This window comes from Camelus ferus, chromosome 7, assembly GCF_009834535.1.
Source record: "Camelus ferus isolate YT-003-E chromosome 7, BCGSAC_Cfer_1.0, whole genome shotgun sequence".
NCBI classification, from domain to species: Eukaryota; Metazoa; Chordata; class Mammalia; order Artiodactyla; family Camelidae; genus Camelus; species Camelus ferus.
This window is the reverse complement of record NC_045702.1, coordinates 46,206,690-46,226,194: the sequence shown is the minus strand read 5'-3', so window position 1 is coordinate 46,226,194 and position 19,505 is coordinate 46,206,690. Positions and strand designations below refer to the sequence as shown.

At 35.8% G+C, this 19,505-nt stretch overlaps 1 protein-coding gene across 3 annotated transcripts in view; it reads right to left on the bottom strand.

The window, feature by feature from the left end:
* The window catches only part of IGF2BP3 (insulin like growth factor 2 mRNA binding protein 3), a 122,522-nt gene that overhangs the window by 37,680 nt on the left and 65,337 nt on the right, over positions 1-19,505 (bottom strand). For all 3 annotated transcript variants that reach the window (XM_006179193.3, XM_006179194.2, XM_032483854.1), the window contains exons 4-5: positions 1,659-1,710; positions 1,501-1,564 (exon numbers count right to left, since the gene is read on the bottom strand). In XM_006179193.3, the coding sequence (XP_006179255.1) occupies positions 1,501-1,564; positions 1,659-1,710 (116 nt within the window). The remainder of the gene's footprint in view (positions 1-1,500; positions 1,565-1,658; positions 1,711-19,505) is intronic.

Below are 19,505 nucleotides of genomic sequence, written 5' to 3'. Positions count from 1 at the left end.
TCTGAAGTCTTGATCACGCAAAGTGAAATGAACATAATTAGACAGATGCTACTTATCACCTACTTGATGGGCAGTCTGCTAAAGCCCAGTGTTAGGGAGCAGTAAGGAGAAATGGACTCACACAGTGCTGGTGGGAATTTAAACTAGTTCAAGATCTATGAAGGGTAATTCATCAATATCCAACAAAGTTTTTTAAATGCACATAAATTTTGATTCAGCAAATCTACTTCTAGGAATTTACCCTACAGCTATACTCACACACATAGAAAATGACTGCAGAAAGGGATTCACTATGTCATTGCTCATAACTGCAACAGACCAAAATATCCAATCTGGGACTAAGTCAACTCATATCCATAGAATTAAGTTATATCCAACTTGAAGAGATATATTTATATGTATAAAAATACTCAAATGTTATGGTCTCGTTTGTGTAAAAAGGAGAAAGAATCCACACATGTATTAGTCTTCATATGGTTATCTCCGAGGAAGGGAACAAGGTAATTGGGGAACAATACTAGGACAAAGATTTGCACTACATGCATCTTCAAACCTTTAAAATTCATAAGCATGTGAATATTACCAACTTAAAAAGTAAAGTTCCACCTGTGTTATGCGAATTTCCATCTCCTTCCCAGCCCTATCTTTCTTTTCCTAGTCCCTCCATGTGTGGGTACTGCCTTTGGTAACCTCACTGTATTCCCACTCTTGCTGCTGGTTTTGCCTTTCCCCTTTAGGGCTCAGGGTCAGCGAGCATGGTCTTTTCCTTTCATCTTCCCTACACAGAGGACAGTCTGTTCCTGCCTGCACTTTAGCTGGAGGTGGTTAAGATTTCCACGGTCTGCTGACACTCGGCACTGTGCTGCTGGGCACTATGCCACTGATCTATCAAAAGCAGCATTTGTGGGACCCTCATTTCCCCTTTCTAGTGGCTGTTCATTAGATCGCCCCCAAGCCTACAGAATTACCTTTTCCTAGAGGAGATTTTTTTGATCTATGAAATTTTGCCTGTTTGTTGCATTGAAATATATTTTTTCTACCAAATTACAGTAATCCAATGTCTGCACACTCAAATGACAATGGTAATCATTAAAACATCGTTGAACAAGAAAACTTAACATTTAAGACTGCCGTTAATTTAACACATGATCAACTTACCAGCTTTGGATAAAACAGCAGCAATATATGTATCATACCAATAAGAAGGAAAAAAACAAGTCTTTATGTGATTTGGCAGTGATACCCAGGCCCCGAGCTTTTTGCCAATATGATAATAATTCAGCTTCATACTTTATCACTCTATTATTGGTATTAAAGATACACTGAAAATGTAATAAAACTTAAACCAATGCAGTTTCTTATTAGACATTCAAACTTAAAAAGAACTGCAAGGTCAGACTTTGCAAAATAAAGTTTATGTCTGCTACCCACCAGCCCAAAATGTAAGTACTATATTTAACCTAGTTACTGCATAGAGATAAAAGGTTTCAAACTGCTTACTGTCTAGCTTGGTCCTTGCTGGAATAGGTTACATTTACGACTGCAGTTTCCGAGTCAGTGTTCACTAGAGGAAGAGAAAAATGAAGAGAAAAAAAAGATTAGTTTTCTTTCTACCTTCTTCCTTTTACAAATTTGAAAGCAATTGAGAAGACATGTACCTTGCTCACAGCTTTCCACCACTCCATACTGGACTAGTAAACTATCCAGCACCTATCAGGAGGGGGAGAGAAAATTATAAATTTTCAGTTTCCCATGTTATTAGCAAGGACAGAAATATGCTTTAAAATCACAAAGTATTGTGATGGAAATGAGCCACAAAAAATTAACTGGGGTTTGGGACTACAGAAGTGAGTGAAGGGCCCCATGGAGAGCATCTGGTAGGTCCTTCTCTCCTGCCTATCTTGAGTCTTCTAACTTCAAGCTCATTTAACCAAGAAGTAAAGGGGCTCAGCTGAAGTGTTCAGAGCTACCGCTGCTGGCTCCTGAGGCTGCATGACAAAGCAGCATATAGTTCTCATGCACACATCAACACATTCGACTTACTTCCTCCTTTCCTAGCAAATCACGAGACAAGGGCTCGTTAAGTTTTATCTTTAAAATGTTCCTTTTCAAAGAACTTCCTTGTCCAGCTACAATTGATATATCAGAACAGACTACTCTCAAGGCAGGACAGCAAAATAAATCATAAGAAAGATATTCTACCCAGAGTCTTGACTAAAGACTAACCTAAGTGGTTTATCAATACTTGGACAGTAAAAAATATAAAAAGAACATTTCTAAGAAAATACAAAAAGTGAACATTTCTAGTCTACAGTGAGTTGGAAAATGTACAATTTGAAACTGTCTATCTTTCCTTAGCTGCATTATTTCAGATACATGTTATTCTAATGAGAGGCTATTAAAATTGTCAGTAAATTTTATTAGAGTATCAACTTCAGTTGTCTATGTCAGTATAAACCAAATTCAACTATCCTTCATTTTCAAGAACTGTAACAAGTTTTTCTTGAAAAGTAAAACAAAATGAGCTTCTATTAATTTATAGGAAAACACTTACTCATCAACTTTATTGCAAAATTTGAAGGACAGTCCCTTGAGAATGTTTTCTGGCCCCCAGAACACAATAAACCATTAAGAAACACACTAAATAAATTTCTTTTTTTTTCTTTTTCTTTTTTTCTAAATAAATTTCTATGGTAATTTCCTACTAAAGTTAAACATTCCTTTAGAAGAAATTGCTTAATCTTAGTGGGACCTTTCAGGTTTTTACTTGGTCTGTTGAGTCCAGGTTGATATCTATAGCAAGGTTTGTCTGGAGATGAACTTTCAATTTTTTTCTATTTTAAATAAGGTTAACACCTATTTGTAAATGGAATGGTTAGTATTTTCATCGTTAAGTTCTGACATGGTGAATTTCCTTTGGGTGGGGCCTACCAGTAAAAGCCCACTGATCTTTATCTCAAATTATAGCTACTGTTAAATCATAAAGCTTAATTTTTTATTTTTAATTCAGAACACTTAACTGGCTACATAAAATTTCACTTTTCTGTCTCAGCCATTAGAATGCACGCTCCACGTGAACAGGAATTTTTTACTCACTATACTAACCCCAGCACCTAAAATATATAGGTACAAAAAAAGACATTCAAAAATTTCATAAGCTAAGTAACTACTTCTCAGGAGGAAATGCTAGTATAGCTTATTAGGAACAGCACTCTTCATAACAGCGCTCACCTGTTTTAGATGTAAATTTGCCGTGCATGTAATGTTGATCATATTATATTTTATAAAGGCCAAAAAATAGGAAATCTTTCACAATGCCATCCAAATAGATACTATGCAATGTGTAATGCCTTAAATTTTTTTAAGCAGCAATCTACCTATATTTTTAAAACTAAAAGAAAAATTTAATACAAAAAAAGTTTTACATGTAAATTTATAGACTTCTAACAAGGTATTTAATTCATTCAATCTTAAATAATTAGAGCAGCAGGAAAGGTACATCTACCATTTAAAATTTAGTTTTCAAATGAAAGCCACTCTAATAGTAGAGCTTTATAGACACTTGGATATCTTGAAGGGCAGGGGGCACAGAGGAGTGTGGAGACATAGGAGGAGGAAGGTAGGAAGTAGGGGGTGATTGCCAATTTAATATGTTAATTAAATAAACATCATTTGTAATTCTTCCTAAAAGCAATTTGTTCACTAAATACATTAGTCTCCACGTAGTTTAGTTTATACCATGTTAACTTTTACTACTATAAACACTACAAAAATTAAATACTATGACTTGTAAACAATGCTGACTAAACCTGCAAAAATGCTAATGAAACTAATGTTCTCCAAAAGGCCCAATGGCAAAGTGACATATAAATTATATATGTATTTATATATATAACACACAAATATACACATATTTATATGTCTATGATACATACATATACACAGACATAAATGATACAAGTAAAATTTTTTAACTTAAATTGAGGAAATATACATCAAATTTTTTACTGCATGTATCATATAAAGTTAAATTTATGTTCAAAACAAAAGTTGCTTGTAAGAGTTACACATTCTATTCCTAAATAATAAATGCTGCTGGCTGTCAACTATCCCATGTGTAAAATCTCAAAAAATTACCAACTACAATCCTATATGCTAAAAATGATGTATTTTATTGTATGAAAATTATACTTCAATAAATCTGACTCTAAAAACAAAACAAAACAAAACAAAAACCCTATACTCTCTAAAAAAAAATAAGTCAAGTATCAATCTTGGTACCCAGTTGAGAACAAATTAACAACATAATGATTTTTACCTAGACATCATAAATGGATTTCAATGGGTTTTTGATGTCATATCTCTGAAGCTTTATGCGGGTAATCACAATTGAGAGATGGGAGAAGAACTGTCAATAGCCCAGTCAGATAGAAGAACTGTCAATAGCCCAAATCCCAAAAGGGTCTCCAACCCCCAAATGATTGAGCAATGCTATAGTAACCAGATTTCCTTCACTCTATTAGGTAGGCGTTTGTCTGACTGTGCTGTCAGGCAGAACTACTAAACTGTACCACGCCGCTCCAACGCACCGCACTCTCAGAGTACGTACGTACAACTTATGCTTGATAAGTTCTGACGTTTTGACTCATCCTGCATTAACCAGGAAGACAGGATAAATGTTTTTATCTGTCACATAAACCGCCTACCCCTAGCTTCTTGTCTCCTCTCACTTACTAGAACATCTTGTATTTTCTACCTCTCCCATCTATCTCAGCCACAAGGGTTTCTTTTAAGAAGTTTTGTTTAAAAGTTAAAGAAAAAACAAAAATACTTCCACTACACTTTCCCAACATTTTCACAAATTTCTTAACAAACCCAAATTTTTATTCCTAACTGAATTTATTTTACTCAAGCAAGAAAGGAAACATTTCTCTAGGCTTGGAAAGTTCAAATTTCACCTGGAGGAGAAAGAAGATATCTAGGCAAATTAAAGCCTCAGAGGAAATGTCTTGCTGGAATTCATCCTTTTATATATTTAGGACTTAAAAAGCTCAAATGTTCAACTTAAAAAAAGTTTTTTGTAATTATTATTTTTAGAGGAGGTGCCGGGGATTGAACCCAGGACCTTGTGCATTCTAAGTATGTGCTCTACCACTGAGCTCTCCCTCCCTCCCCCTCAATGTTTTCTTTTTTTAAACGTTCATCCAAAAGTAGAAATAGCAAAGAAAGGATCACATGATAAATGCAAAGACCATCACTTTCCTTAAGATAGAGTAAGTAAGATCATTCATAATAAAGTGGAAACAATCAAAATGTCCATCGACTGATGCATGTATAAACAAACTGTGGTACAGCCATACAATGGAGAACCATTTGACTGCAAAAAGGAATGGAATACTGACACATGCTGCATGGATAAACCTTGAAAACTTAAGTGAAAGAACTCAGTCACAAAAGGCCCCGTATCACATACGACATGTCCATTGTAGGGAACGCTACAGAGACAGAGTAAACTAGTGCTTACACAGGGCTGGGGACAGTGGAATGGTGAAGGGTGACAGCTATCAGCTTTTTTCTGAGGTGATGAAATGTTCTTCAGTTGACTGTGATGATGGTTGTACCTATCTGTTAACATTCTAAAAAGCCACTGAATTGTACTCTTTAACGAGTGAATTATATGCCACGTGAATTTTATCTCAATAAAACTGTTAAAAATAACTAAGATCAGTATTATTCGATAATGGCCTCATTTTTTAAAATCTTACAGTATCACTGAAGCACAGTGAACTGCACAAAATTTGATCAGTTTTGCCATTACATATACACTCATGAAACCATCATAATTAAGATAACAGTTTCTTCTCGCCCCTCTTCAATCAAGTAGCCTAGTTTATTCACACAAGGAATGCCAAATAAAGAACTGAAAAACTATCTTTGTACCTTACACATGGTCAGACTTCCTCTCCCACAGCAGCCCCACCTCAACTCCCAACAAAACTAGCTATATTTCAGCTGACCCTCTATGGGCATGGAGTAATTCAGGCTGTGCAGATTTATCTACTGCTGATGACTTATTCTTTATACCCACTGCTCAGGTCCCATCACCTCTGAATTATCTGAACCATGTGTCTAAATGACATCCTTGCCTCCAGCCCACCACCCCATGGCTATTCTCCTGCCAAAAGTTGCCATTCTTTAGTGTCTTCAAAATGCCAAACTTCCACACGGTGTAGGAGGTCATCGATGATCTGGTATTGCCTACCCCTCCCATCATCGTCAATACACAAAGAACAATCCTACACTGCATGTCCCAATAGCATTTCTAATAAATACTGGTACAAACTTCAAATACAAAATAATTTTTAAAGATATCTCCCTTAGTATCAATTTGTCTAAACTGCTGCCATTAAGATTACTTGGATAACATTCAAACCATTCCCTGACACCAAACTCTGAAAGACTTTCAACTCAAGAAGGACAACGTACACAGACCAGGTCACTGACAACCTCACAAGCCATGTTGCACATCATCTTCATCACTGATAAACCCCAGAGGGAATCTCAGCCTCCAGCTGGACCTTACAGTTGGAACTAACACATGGACCTTCCAGTGTCAGAGGTCTCACAGCTTTCTAGCCATCCTCAACTTTTACAAGTTAGCTCCTCTGACAAGGGGAGGAGACTATAATTTAGCATTCCATAAAATCACGTGATCAGAGCAACTAAGAGAGAGAATATTTCAAGTTAGCATCCACCCAAACAGATCTCAAAGTCACAGAGGAAGATGAGTACCAGGAGGAACCTTATTCAAGCAATGCTTGAGATCTGACATCTCTGCCCAAGGCCAATACTGAGGCCATTTTTCTCTGTTACTGCCCTTTACGGTAAGTGGCAACACCATCTACAATTATGTCTGCCAGAAACCTTGCATTCAGCCTCGATAACTGCACCTGCATCTCCCTCAAGCTCCCCAATAGTCCACCTACCTATTGCTGCCTCCTACCTATTGCTCTGGGCCAGCCAGCGCTTTCTTTTGCCACCACACCAGACCAAGCCTCCATCATCTCTCTCTGGACTACTACATGTTCCTAAATTGTCTTCCCATACTCATTTTTGTTTCCACTTATTTATTCTCTTAACAGCTAGATCTGCGTTGTGCAGTGTGATAGCCACTGGCTGGCTACCTGTGGCAACACTACCTACAGCTGTGTATGCCGGAAACTTGGCTAATCCACATCTGAGATGTGCTTAAGTGTAAAACAAGCACTAGATTCTGAAGCCTTAGTACAATAAATATAAAATCTCAATTCAAAAAATACTGATTGCTTTTTAAAATTGAAACATTTTAGACATATTGGGTTAAGTAAAATATTATTAGTTTTTACCTGTTTTCTACTTCTTTTTTTTTTTTAAGTTTTTAACATGACTACTAGAAAGTTTTAAATCATGTAAGTGGCCTGCACTATTTTTCTGTTGGACAGTACTGGGCTAGACTGATGTTTAAAAGCTGAGCTAATCAACTCACATCCTACTACAAATTCTAAGAGCTTCCCTCTGTACTGGGGATAGGCTCCTAATCCCTAGCAGGTGCCCTCAGGGCCCTGTGTGACCAGCCCCGTCATCTAACCTTCCCACTGCATTGGCCTTTTTTTAGTGATAAATTATGGGTGATAACATTTACACGCTTTCTAGTAGCAGCACTGCCCCAAATACTTAATCTATTTTAACTTATTTAATCCATACAATCCTGTGAGGTAACATCCCATTTTATAGATGGGTAAATGACAGCATGGGGAAGTTACATAGTATTGGAACTTGGATGGATGAGTAAGTGACGGAGAAACGACTTAAACTCCAGCTGTCAGATTCCAGAGCTCATACCCATACCTGGTCAAGCAGATTGCCTCATTTTCCTCTACAATTAAAATAAAATGTAATGGTACAGACTGAAAGCGGTTCAATCCTTACTTTGCTGGAAGATCAAAACCTTTCTTTAGTAGGCCAAGAACTTTATCAACCCCCAGGGTCAGGAAGCTTCCCCACCCATGTTCCAAGTGCTGAACACTGTATTTTTATGTACCTCAACCAAATGGAGATATTAACCAGCATTAACTTATTCTACATTTTACTAACAGAAATACTGGTAAAAACACTCTAAGTAATATAAAGTTAGGGTCCCTTTTGACTAGGTACTAACTTCCAAACTGGTTACCTCTTCCAAATGCTAAAAGAAACCACCATCAGTTTGGGGGCTCTCTAGGTATTTTTAGAAGTATGTGTGTCACATGAAAAATATGATCAAAATCATTAGACAATAAGGAAACGCAAATCAAAACCACAATGAGATACCACTTCATACTCACTAGAACGGCTGTAACTTTACAGCAAGTCTTGGCAAGGATGTGGAAAACTTAGAACCCTCACATATTGCTGAGAGGAATGTAAAATAGTGCAGCCTCTATAGAAAACAGTACGGCCGTTCCTCAAATAAATAAAAAATAGAATTACTGTACGATCCAACAATTCCACTTCTGCACATACACCTGGAAGAATTGAAAGCAGGGTCTCAAGTAGATTTTGTATACCTATGTTCACAGTAGCATTATTCACAATCACTAAAAGGCAGAAGCAGACCATCCCAGGTCCTAGCATCTTACCCACTGCCCCTATTAAAGCTTATTTAAAAATAAAAAACATCTCAAGACGAAAGGGGTTGGTTCCAAAGTAAATAGTGTTAAAAAAAAAAAAAAAAACTAGTCCTTCAGATGTGCACTGGATATTCAGCTGGGTTCTATGGGCCTTATAATAAAATATCTGTAACTGATGAATGGATAAACAGTATATGGTGTACTCATATACTGGAATATTGTTCAGCCATAAAAAGGAATCAAGTACATACTATAAACATGGATGCACCTTGAGATTATGCTTAGGTAAAGAGGCTACATATTGTTTAATTCCATTTACATGAAATATCCAGGACAGGCAAATGCATAGAGACAAAGAGTAATGTTTCCCAGGAGCTGTGAAGAGGCTAGAAGGGAGGAAGGGCAGTGACTATTAATTCTGTGGGTTGCCTTTTTGGAATAATGAAAATGTTCCAGAATTAGACAGTGGTGACAATTCCCAACCTCGTGAATACACTAAAAAAAAAACTGAATTGTATACTTTAAAAAGGTGAATTTCAGCACAGTACTAGACGCCTTAGCTACAGCATTCAAGAAAAAGAAATAAAAGGGATCTGAATTGGAAAAGAAGAGGTAAAATTGTCACTATATGCAGATAACATGATACTGTATATAGAAAACCCTAAAGATGCCACACAAGAACTACTAGAGCTGATCAATGAATTCAGCAAGGTAGCAGGAAACAAGATTAACATACAGAAATCTGTGGCATTTCTTTACACTAACAATGAACTATCAGAAAGGGAAAGTAAAAAAAAAAAAAATTCTTTTAAAATTGCATCAAAAAAATAAAATACTTAGGAATAAGCCTGACCAAAGAGATGAAATACTTATATGCTGAGAACTATAAAACATTGATAAAGGAAACTGAAGATGATTCAAAGAAATGGAAAGATATCCCATGCTCTTGGATTGGAAGAATTAGTAATAGTTAAAATAACCATACTACCCAAAGCAATCTACAGATATAATGTGATCCCTATCAAAATACCCATGACAGGAGAGTAGCAGAGGGCATGCTTAGCTTGCATGAGGTCCTGGGTTCAACCCCCAGTACATCCTGTAAAAATAAATACATAAACCTAATTACCTACCCCCAACAAAAAAAAAAAAAAAAGAAAGAAAGAAAGAAAGAAAAGAAAGAAGAGAAAGAAAAGAAAGAAAAGAAAGAAAAGAAAGAAAAGAAAAGAAAAGAAAAGAAAAGAAAAGAAAAGAAAAGAAAAGAAATAAAAAACAACTCTTTAATTACTCATGACATTTTTCACAGAACTAGAACAAATAATCCTAAATTTATATGGAACCACAAAAGACCCAGAATTGGCAAAGTAATTCTGAGGAAAAAGAACAGAGCTGGAGACATAACTCTTCCATACTTCAGACAATACTACAAAGCTACAGTAATCAAAACAGCATGATATTGGCACAAAAACATGGATCAATGGAACAAAATAGAGAGCCCAGAAATAAACCCACACACTTATGATCAATTAATCTTTGACAAAGGAGGCCAAGAATATACAGTGGAGAAAAGATAGTCTCTTCAGCTAGTGGTGCTGGGAAAGCTGGACAGCCACATATAAATCAATGAAGTTGGAATACTCCCTCACACTACACACAAAAATAAACTCAGAATGGCTTAAGACTTAAATATAAGACATGACACCATGAAGCTCTTAGAAGATTACATATGCAAACATTCTCTGACATAAATCATAGAGATGTTTTCTTAGGTCAGTCTCCCAAGGCAATAGAAATAAAAGCAAAAATAAGCAAGTGGGGCCTAATTAAACTTGAAAGCTTTTGTACAGCAAAAGAAACCATAAACAAAATGAAAAGACTGAACTGGGAGAAATTATTTCCAAATACAACCGACAATGGCTTAATTTCCAAAATACACAAACAGTCATACAACTTAGTAACAAAAACAAAACAAAACGAAAAAACCAACCCAATAAAAAAATGGGCAGAAAAACCTACATACACATTTCTCCAGTGAAGACATACAGATGGCCAAGAGGTATATGAAAAAAGGCTCAACATTGCTAATTATTAGAGAAATGCAAATCAAAACTACAATGACGTATCACCTCACACTAGTCAGAATGGCCATCACTAAAAAGTCTACAAATAAATGCTGGAGAGGGTGTGGAGAAAAGGGTACACTTCTACACTGTTGGTGAGAATGTAAACTGGTACAGCCACTATAAAAAACAGTATGGAAGTTCCTCAGAAAACTAAAACTAAATTTGCCATATGATCCAGCAATCCCACTCCTGGGCATATATCTGGAGGAAACTCTAATTTGAAAAGGCACACGCACCCCAGTATTCACATTGGCACTATTTACAATAGCCAGGACATGAAAACAACCCAAATGCCAATCAACAGATGAATAGATAAAGAAATGGTAGTATATATACAATGGAATACTACTCATCCATTAAAAAGAATTAAACAATGCCATTTGCAGCAACATGGATGGACCTAGAGATTACCATACTAAGTGAAGTCAGCCAGAGAAAGACAAATATTTATGCTAACACTTATATGTGGAACCTAGAATAGTGCAAATGAACTTATTTACAAAACAAACAATCTCACAGACTTAGAAACCAAACTTATGGTTACCGAAGGGGAAGTCGGGGAGGGATAAATTGGGAGTATGGGATTAACAGATAAACACTATTATATATAAAATAGATAAACAAGGATTTACTATATAACACAGGGAACTGTATTCAATATCCTGTAATAAACCATAATGGAAAAGAATCCGAAAAAGAATACATACATGTATAACTGAATCACTTTACTGTATGCCAGAAACTAACACAATGCTGTAAATCAACTATACCTCAATTTAAAAAGGATAAAAAATAAAAATATGAATTTTATGGTATATCAACTATAGCTCAATTTTCCGAAAAAGAGAATGTTTAAGACATAACAGGATATAAACTTATACAGACAACATGACTCAACCATGTAGAAAAATGCCTATCACACTGGATTGAACCAAGAGTCATATAACAATACAGCCATCAGGAGAAAGAGATTTTTTTTCTCCTTTCCTTGTCACTTTTCAAATTTTCTACAATAAACATGTAATTTTATAATCAAGCAAAAATGAGATCATCATTAACTTGGATTATATTGGCCTTCAAATTGTTTTCAAAAAAAGCAATGCAAGAAAATAGTGTTCTCCTCTCCTATCCTTAAAGCTTTCCTTGGATAGAGTACTGGAGAAACAACTGAACAAAGGGCAAAGCCAAAAGCATGAATTATTTGGGAACTGGGCAGAGAAAGGAAAGATGCTTATGACGTCAACCCACACTGCAGCAGACCTGAACATCGCTAAGCCAAGGTCAGACTGCTAGAAGAGAGTGGACTGGTGACAGAAGTCAAATGGAATCGCTTCGGTCCATTGCTTGTTTCCCGTGAAAGACATGTATTTCATGTTTAGCTCCTTTTGAACAGGGAGGTGGGCAAGTCATCACAATACTGTCAAGCTAGTGACAAAAGGAGTCTATATAAATGTCCTTGGAATTTCCCCATTCTGAAACATACTGGTAGGGTAGCGGAGGAGGGTTGACCACAGTTTTGCCACACTCACCCATTGATCTCAGTCTCTGGTAGACTGTGTTCAAAATTGAGGCATCACTTGGAGCCTCAATATTTGCAATTCTAAAAAAACTGCTAACTAAGCTCTTAAGTATTGCTTTTGATTCAAAATTCTGTTGCACAAGCTTTTCACCCAGATCCTACCCCTCTGATTGTAACATGATCTTGTGTTCATGAGGTTTAGAAAAGATTTCAGTCGAACTTGGATATCACCTGTTACTGATAAATTGGGACTAGAAGTGGGCATGCTCAAGTAATTTTAAAGGCTTTAATAGGCAGCAAATGTCCAAGAATAGTCAAGGAAAAGTTATACTTAGAAGAAGACAATTTAGTTAACCTCAAACTTCAGGAAATCAAGTCTATAGTATACGTGCTGCCAAAGCGAGCAGGGAAATCAAGTCTATAAAACAGCAAGTTCAACTCTCAGAGGCTCTGTTTACTCGCCAAGTTCACCAAGGATTTTTAAAAGATATTGGGGTTGGGGGGAGTGCCTCAATTTTCTGATCTTCAGACTCCTCCTCCTGCTTCCTTCTCCAGCTGCAAGGATTCCTGAGTCCTGTCTACAACTCACCACTCCCAGCACAAACTTGGTTTGGAAACTATGCTCTATGGCTTCTACTTGGTCACTTCAAAACATACTTCCACATACTTGTTATCCGCTTGGCAACTCTACATCTCTATTATTGCTCAGTGAATCAAAGTCTTATACAGGCATATTTCAGAAGCAAAACCATGGGCAGCTCTCCACATCCTAGTAGCAGAGGGCGCCAAAAATCTGAGTACCAATTTCTAAGATGTGTTAGAAGATTCATAACTGGGTAATTTCCTCAAATATAGAAAGCTATTTCAAAACGTTCAGCCATTACATTACAACAAAAATCCATTATTCTATTTGAATTTTTAATTTAAAACCCTTGAGGTTCCCCGTGGCTCTTAGGGGGGAAAAATCCATGCAATTTAATATGGTTCAAAACTATTATCATGCCTCCCTCGCCAACCTCATCTCTCATCCGACCCCAACTAATTCCACAGTAACCATCTTTCAAATAAAACACATTTTTGGTCCTATTACCCTCTGGAATGCAATCCCTGATCACTCCCAGTCTGGGTTAACCTCCTGTACTGGGTTGAATAAGGTCCTTTAAAAATTCATGTCCACCAGTACCCGTGAATGGGCTCTAATCCAATGACTGGCATCCTTATAAGAGCAAAAATTGGACACAGAGACACACAGGTGGAACACCACGTGTCCATCTAGGTAGATTCTGGAGTGACGCAACTACAAGTCAAGAAATACTCACGACTGCTGGCAACCACCAGGAACTAGGAGAGAGGCCTGCCGGCACCCTTGATTTCAGACTGCTAGGCTCCAGAACTGTGAGAGAATCCATTTGTGTTGTTTTAATCCTCCCAGTTTGTGGGAATTCGTTATGGCAGCTTTATGAAACTAATATAATCCCCATCCTCCACAGTAAGTACTTTGTACTTAACCCTGGGACTTATCTTTACTATAACAGTCCATTCATCTGCCTGTGTTGGAATTAAGACTCCTCACCTCATTGCTGTCTCTTGACTAGGCCTTAGCACACAATTACAGGCTCTGGAAATTCAACATGGCAGCAGAGAACCATGTCAATGGCAGCTCTATGTACACACACAGTAATTAACCACCAAATATTCTCTCAGTTCTTCACATCTATTAGTGCCTTTAATCATCTAAACAACCATCAAAGGTAGATGTTAACCCTGTTTTCAAGATGCAAAAACTGAACTAAGAGGAAAGGTCACGTGCCCAGTGAGACAGCAAGGACATGGGGAGTCAGGATTTAAAATCCCCTCAACTCTAAAGCCAGTACTCAATACATTACATCATCCATTTCTCTGAAAGGCACCATCTTGAATGGAAAATGATTCTTCAAAAGCTCTTCACACCAACATCAAGGGCAGAAAGTGGATAAATATAAATGTAGAAGCTGATTGACAGGCACAGGAAGATTCACTGTATACTCTCTACTTGTTTGTTTGTTTTTTTTTTTTTAACATTTTTTCATTGAGTAATAGTCATTTTAGAATGTTGTGTCAAATTCCAGTGTAGAGCACAAATTTTGACTTATACATGAATATACATACATTTATTGTCACTTTGTTTTTCGCTGTGAGCTACCACAAGATCTTGCATATATTTCCCTGTGCTATACAGTATAATCTTGTTTATCTTGTATACTCTCTACTTGTATACACTTATGTAGAGAAAATGTAAAAGTTCTTCACACTCGCTGAAGTGATGCCTGATTTTTGCAATCTACTTCAAAAGTCAAAGTGACAAATTAAGTATCAGTATTTCTCAACAATTTTAATAATCCTTGGGGAAAAGTGTAATATTTGTACCACTCATTAAAATTTCACTACGTAACAGGCACTACCCAGGTCATTATCTCTGAATACAACAAGGAAAGGTTCACAGCTGCTTCTCTGTATTTCAGAGAACAGCACAGACTTTCCTGAGTAAAATGAAATTAGATCTCATCAGATTTATTGTTTCCAAGATTAAGTTTCCCAGTATTTCAACTATGCCATAAGAAATGTTCTCTCATTTTTTATATTCTATAGACAAAAACAAAATTTTAATTTTTCTAGCAGTTTTTCTAAAATTAAAAAAAACTTAAGCATTTTATGTCAGAATTTAAATCATGACCAAAAGTTTAGCTAAATAAAAATTCATTTGTATCACAACCAGTGCATCATCTGCCATCTCAGTAATTATCCTCCCACCACTTTCCATACAATCGTTCTATTATAACCTCTATAGTGAAGAGAAAATGACCCTACTCATTAGTGATACCTCACATAAGTATAAAGGTCAAAATTCCAGAACCCTGTAACAGACACACTAATTTTCCTTAGGCAAAGCCATGTGCAAAAACACTCTAAGTACATTGATCATTTTGATAACCAAACCTTTAATAATTACTATTCATACACATACAATGAATACTGATGGAAGCTGAGAGCAAAAACTAGGACAGGTGAGCTGATGGATTTACATGTTTACATGCAGGCTATCATGCTAACCATGTAGCTGATAAGGGACTTGTATCTAGAATATTAGAAGAACTCTTATAACTCAGTAAGAGACAAATAACACAACTGAAAAATAGGAAGACTCTTAATAGACATTTCTCCAAAGAAGATATACTAATGGCTAGTAAGTACATAAAAGGATGCTTGACATCCATCATTAGTCATCAGGGAAATACAAACCAAAATCCTTAATGAGCTATCACTTTACACCCACTAGGATAGCTATAACAAAAAAGTTAGGTGATAATAAGTGTTGACATAGGATATGGAGAAACTGGAAGTCTCATATGCTACTGGTAAGAATATAAAATGGTACAGTCATTCTGGACATCAGTTTGGCAATTTCTCAAAACCTTAAACAGAATTACCACGGAACTAATAAGCAATTCCACTATGTATGTACCCAAGAGAAATGAAACCTTACGTTCATACACCAAAAAACTGTGCATAAATGTTTTACAGCAGCATGACTAACAACAGATAAAAAAGTGCAATCAACCCAAATGTCCATTAATGGATGAATAAACAAAATGTGGTATATCCAATGGAATATTAATCAGCAATAAAAAGGAACGAAGTATTGATGCATGCTACAACATGAAGAAGCCTTGAAAACCGAAAACACTTTGCTAAGTGAAAGAAGTCAGATACAATGACTAGAATGATTACATTTTTATGAAATGACCAAAATAGGCAAATCTATAGAGACAGAAAATTTAGTGACTGCTTAGGGCTAAGAGGGATGTGGGGACAGGGAAGTGATAGCTAGATGGTCCAGGATTTCTTCTTGAGGTCATGAAAATATTCTTAAATTAACTGTGCTGACAGTTGCTCATATCTCTGAACATATCAAAAACACTGAATTGTATACTTTAAATAGATGAATTGTATGATATGTGGATTGTAGCTCAAGAAAGTTGTTTAAAATCGGGGGCCTATTTATAAGACTAAGGAACTGGAAACCATTAGACAACTAAGATAAATAAATTAATCTTTTACCATTTATACAAACATTCAAAATGAATGGCCATGACTTGGTCTTTACAATATACCCAGTAGGTACAAAACACTAGTTTGCAAAACATCACTGATTGTATCATCCCGTTTGTGTAAATAACCGCACGTGTACAGCCAAAAACTAAAGCCAAGTTCAGTTCAGAAAGTTCTTCAGTAAAGCTAGTAAATGGAAATTTTCACTTTGACTTTTTTGGCTTTTCATATAAGCAACATATATTTTCTTTATAAAAATAAGAAACTTTCAGTTCATGGTGTCACTTTATGCCAACTTTTTCACTTTATTATCAAAGGTGACAGCTGTATTGTCAAAAGAACTCAGGAGCTACCTTGAAAGAGCTCCTGCTGATTAAAAATGGGACAATCTGACTACAGTAAAACTAACAAAAATGGACTGATGTTGATGAGGGAGGGTATAGCTCAGTGGCAGAGTGCTAGCTTAGCATGCAGGAGGTCCTGGGTTCCATCTCCAATACCTTTGTTTAAAAATTAAAAATAATAATAACAAAAATGAAAAAAAACTAATTACCTCCCCCCAACAAATAAATAAAAAAAATTTTAAAAACAAAGTGCTAATATTATAAACTCCAAGTGTTTAAAGAAAAATATCAGTTACCACTGGAGAACTGAGAACTGGTAAATGATCAAACATTTGCCTTGCCATTTTTATAAGAATTCAGTCTCATAGTAACCACATAATGTATCTGGGGAAGTCTCTCTTTATAAAAATGGCTCAATTAATAAATGAAAGAATAGATTCAGAAAAATCACTCTTTTGCCTCCTTTCATGAAATAATGAATTTCTCAAAATCTGTGGCTGCTAAATCACAAAAAGAGAAAACTAGGTAAGTGCTTCCTGACAGTAGTCTGTACCACCACCTATGAACTACTCTTGCTTAAAGAGAAAGAAAGGAGGAGAGGAAGACAGGGAATCAGAATATGATTAAGCTTTCTGTGGTTCTTAACCTTGGGAGCACAGCATAATCACCTGGGGACACCTTAAAATATCAGTGGCTGGGCCGCCATCCTGGAGATATGATTCTGTTAGCCTGGATTATAGCCTGGATTAGAATTATAATATTAGAATTTTTTAATAAAAATCCCCAATTGATTCTTACATGCAGCCAAGGTTAAAGACTGTGCCAGATCTAACTATCAATTCATGGGAATACAGATGACTGAGAAACAAACTACAATGCAAGGATGAAATCAGCTAATCTATGTGCGACAGGACAAAAAAAATCCAGTTTCTATATAAAAGTTTATATCTACTAATCCTAAATTAACCCTCTACCCACAACCTTCCTCCCCTTAAAAAAAAAATCCAGTTAAAATGACAAGGAAACAAAAAGGAATGGGACTTTAAAGATTAAAAGGTTTAAGAGAAAAGTCAGCCAATTGCAAAATATGAACCTATTTGGATCCTGATGCAAATGTATTTTTTAAATATGTGGGGCAACTAAAATATCTGACCAGACTTCACATTTTATATTAAGAATTTGTGTGATGATATTGGTTTTATATTTTTAAGCCCTTATCTTTCAGAAATACATGCTGAAACAATTATCAATAAAATTATTTAGTAAGATTTATTCAAAATTATCTGGTGGGGAGAGGAAATGAAATTGGCCCAAAACTGGTAATTGTTGAAGTCAGGTGATAGGTTCATGGGGTAATTTATTATACTATTCTCTTTACATTTGTATATGCTTGAAACTACCCATTTTAAAAGCTTTAAAAATATGAAACATCTTTTGATTATCTAAAATGGTTGAAGAATGAGCATATAGTTCATACAAATCAGTAAGATAATGGTAATTACCACCAATAGTCTCTGAAAGACTTAAGAAAATGAAAAGACAAACCATAGACTGGAAACAAATGTTTTCAAAGTATATATCTGATAAAAAGCCTGCATCAGAATATGTATCAGAAATCTCAAACACGGGGGAGGTATAGCTGGAGTGTTAAAGTGCATGCTTAGCATGCAAGAGGTCCCAGGTTCAATTCCCAGTATCTCTTCTAAAAAATAATAAATAAATAAATAAACCTAATTACCTCCCCCTACCAAAGAAAAAAGAAAAAAAAAAAACCTAAAAAATTAAATAAAATAAAATTCTTTAAAAAAAAACCTCAAGTCAATGACAAAATGAATGTTTAAATGTTCAAAAGGTTTAAACAAAACACTTCACAACAAAAGATACATGAATAGTAAATACACACATGAAAAAAATGTTCAATTAGCAAAATGCAAATCAAAATTACAATGGATATCCCTTCACACCCTCTAGGATGGCTAAAATAAAAAGACAACAACTGGTGGCAAGGATGTGGAGAAACTGTAACCCTCATTAATAGCTAGTGGGAATGTAAAATGGTCCAGACACTTTGGAAAACATTTTGGCAGTTCCTTAAAATATGAAATATAAGGTTGCCATATGACTCAGCAGCTCCATCAGGAATCATTCTACTAGGTCTGTATCAAGGGAATTGAACATAAACTCACACAAAAACTTGTATATGAATATTCATAGCAGCATTATTAGTAATATTCAAAAAGTATAAACCATCCAAATGTCCATCAACTGATGAGTGGATAAACAAAATGTTGGGGGAAGATTACAGCTCAGTGGTAGGGTACGTGCTTAGCTCACACGAGGTCCTGGGTTCAATCCCTAGTAGCTCCATTAAAATAAATAAATGACCTAATTACCCACTCCCCAAAAAACCAACACAAAATGTTGTACAGCAACACAATGGAATATTTAGCAATTTAAAAAAATGAAGTATCAGTAATATTTAGCTTAACATAGATATATTTATTATAAACACAGGTTAGTATATACATATGTATCTCCTTATCCTGTCAGATGAGAGAACCTAGAAGCAGTAACACCCCTGTAGCAATACTGCCCAGATCTTGGTTTCTAATACTATTCTCCAATAAAAGAAGCCAGGCCTCCTTAGAGAAATGTCTGATTCTAGGACTGTAGCAAGAATTAAGCAGGATGATTGGTTTATCTTCTATGGCCAGGAAGTAAGAAAGTGCTTAAAAAACAATGAACCAAAAAAAACAAAAACAAAAAAACAAAAAACCACCAC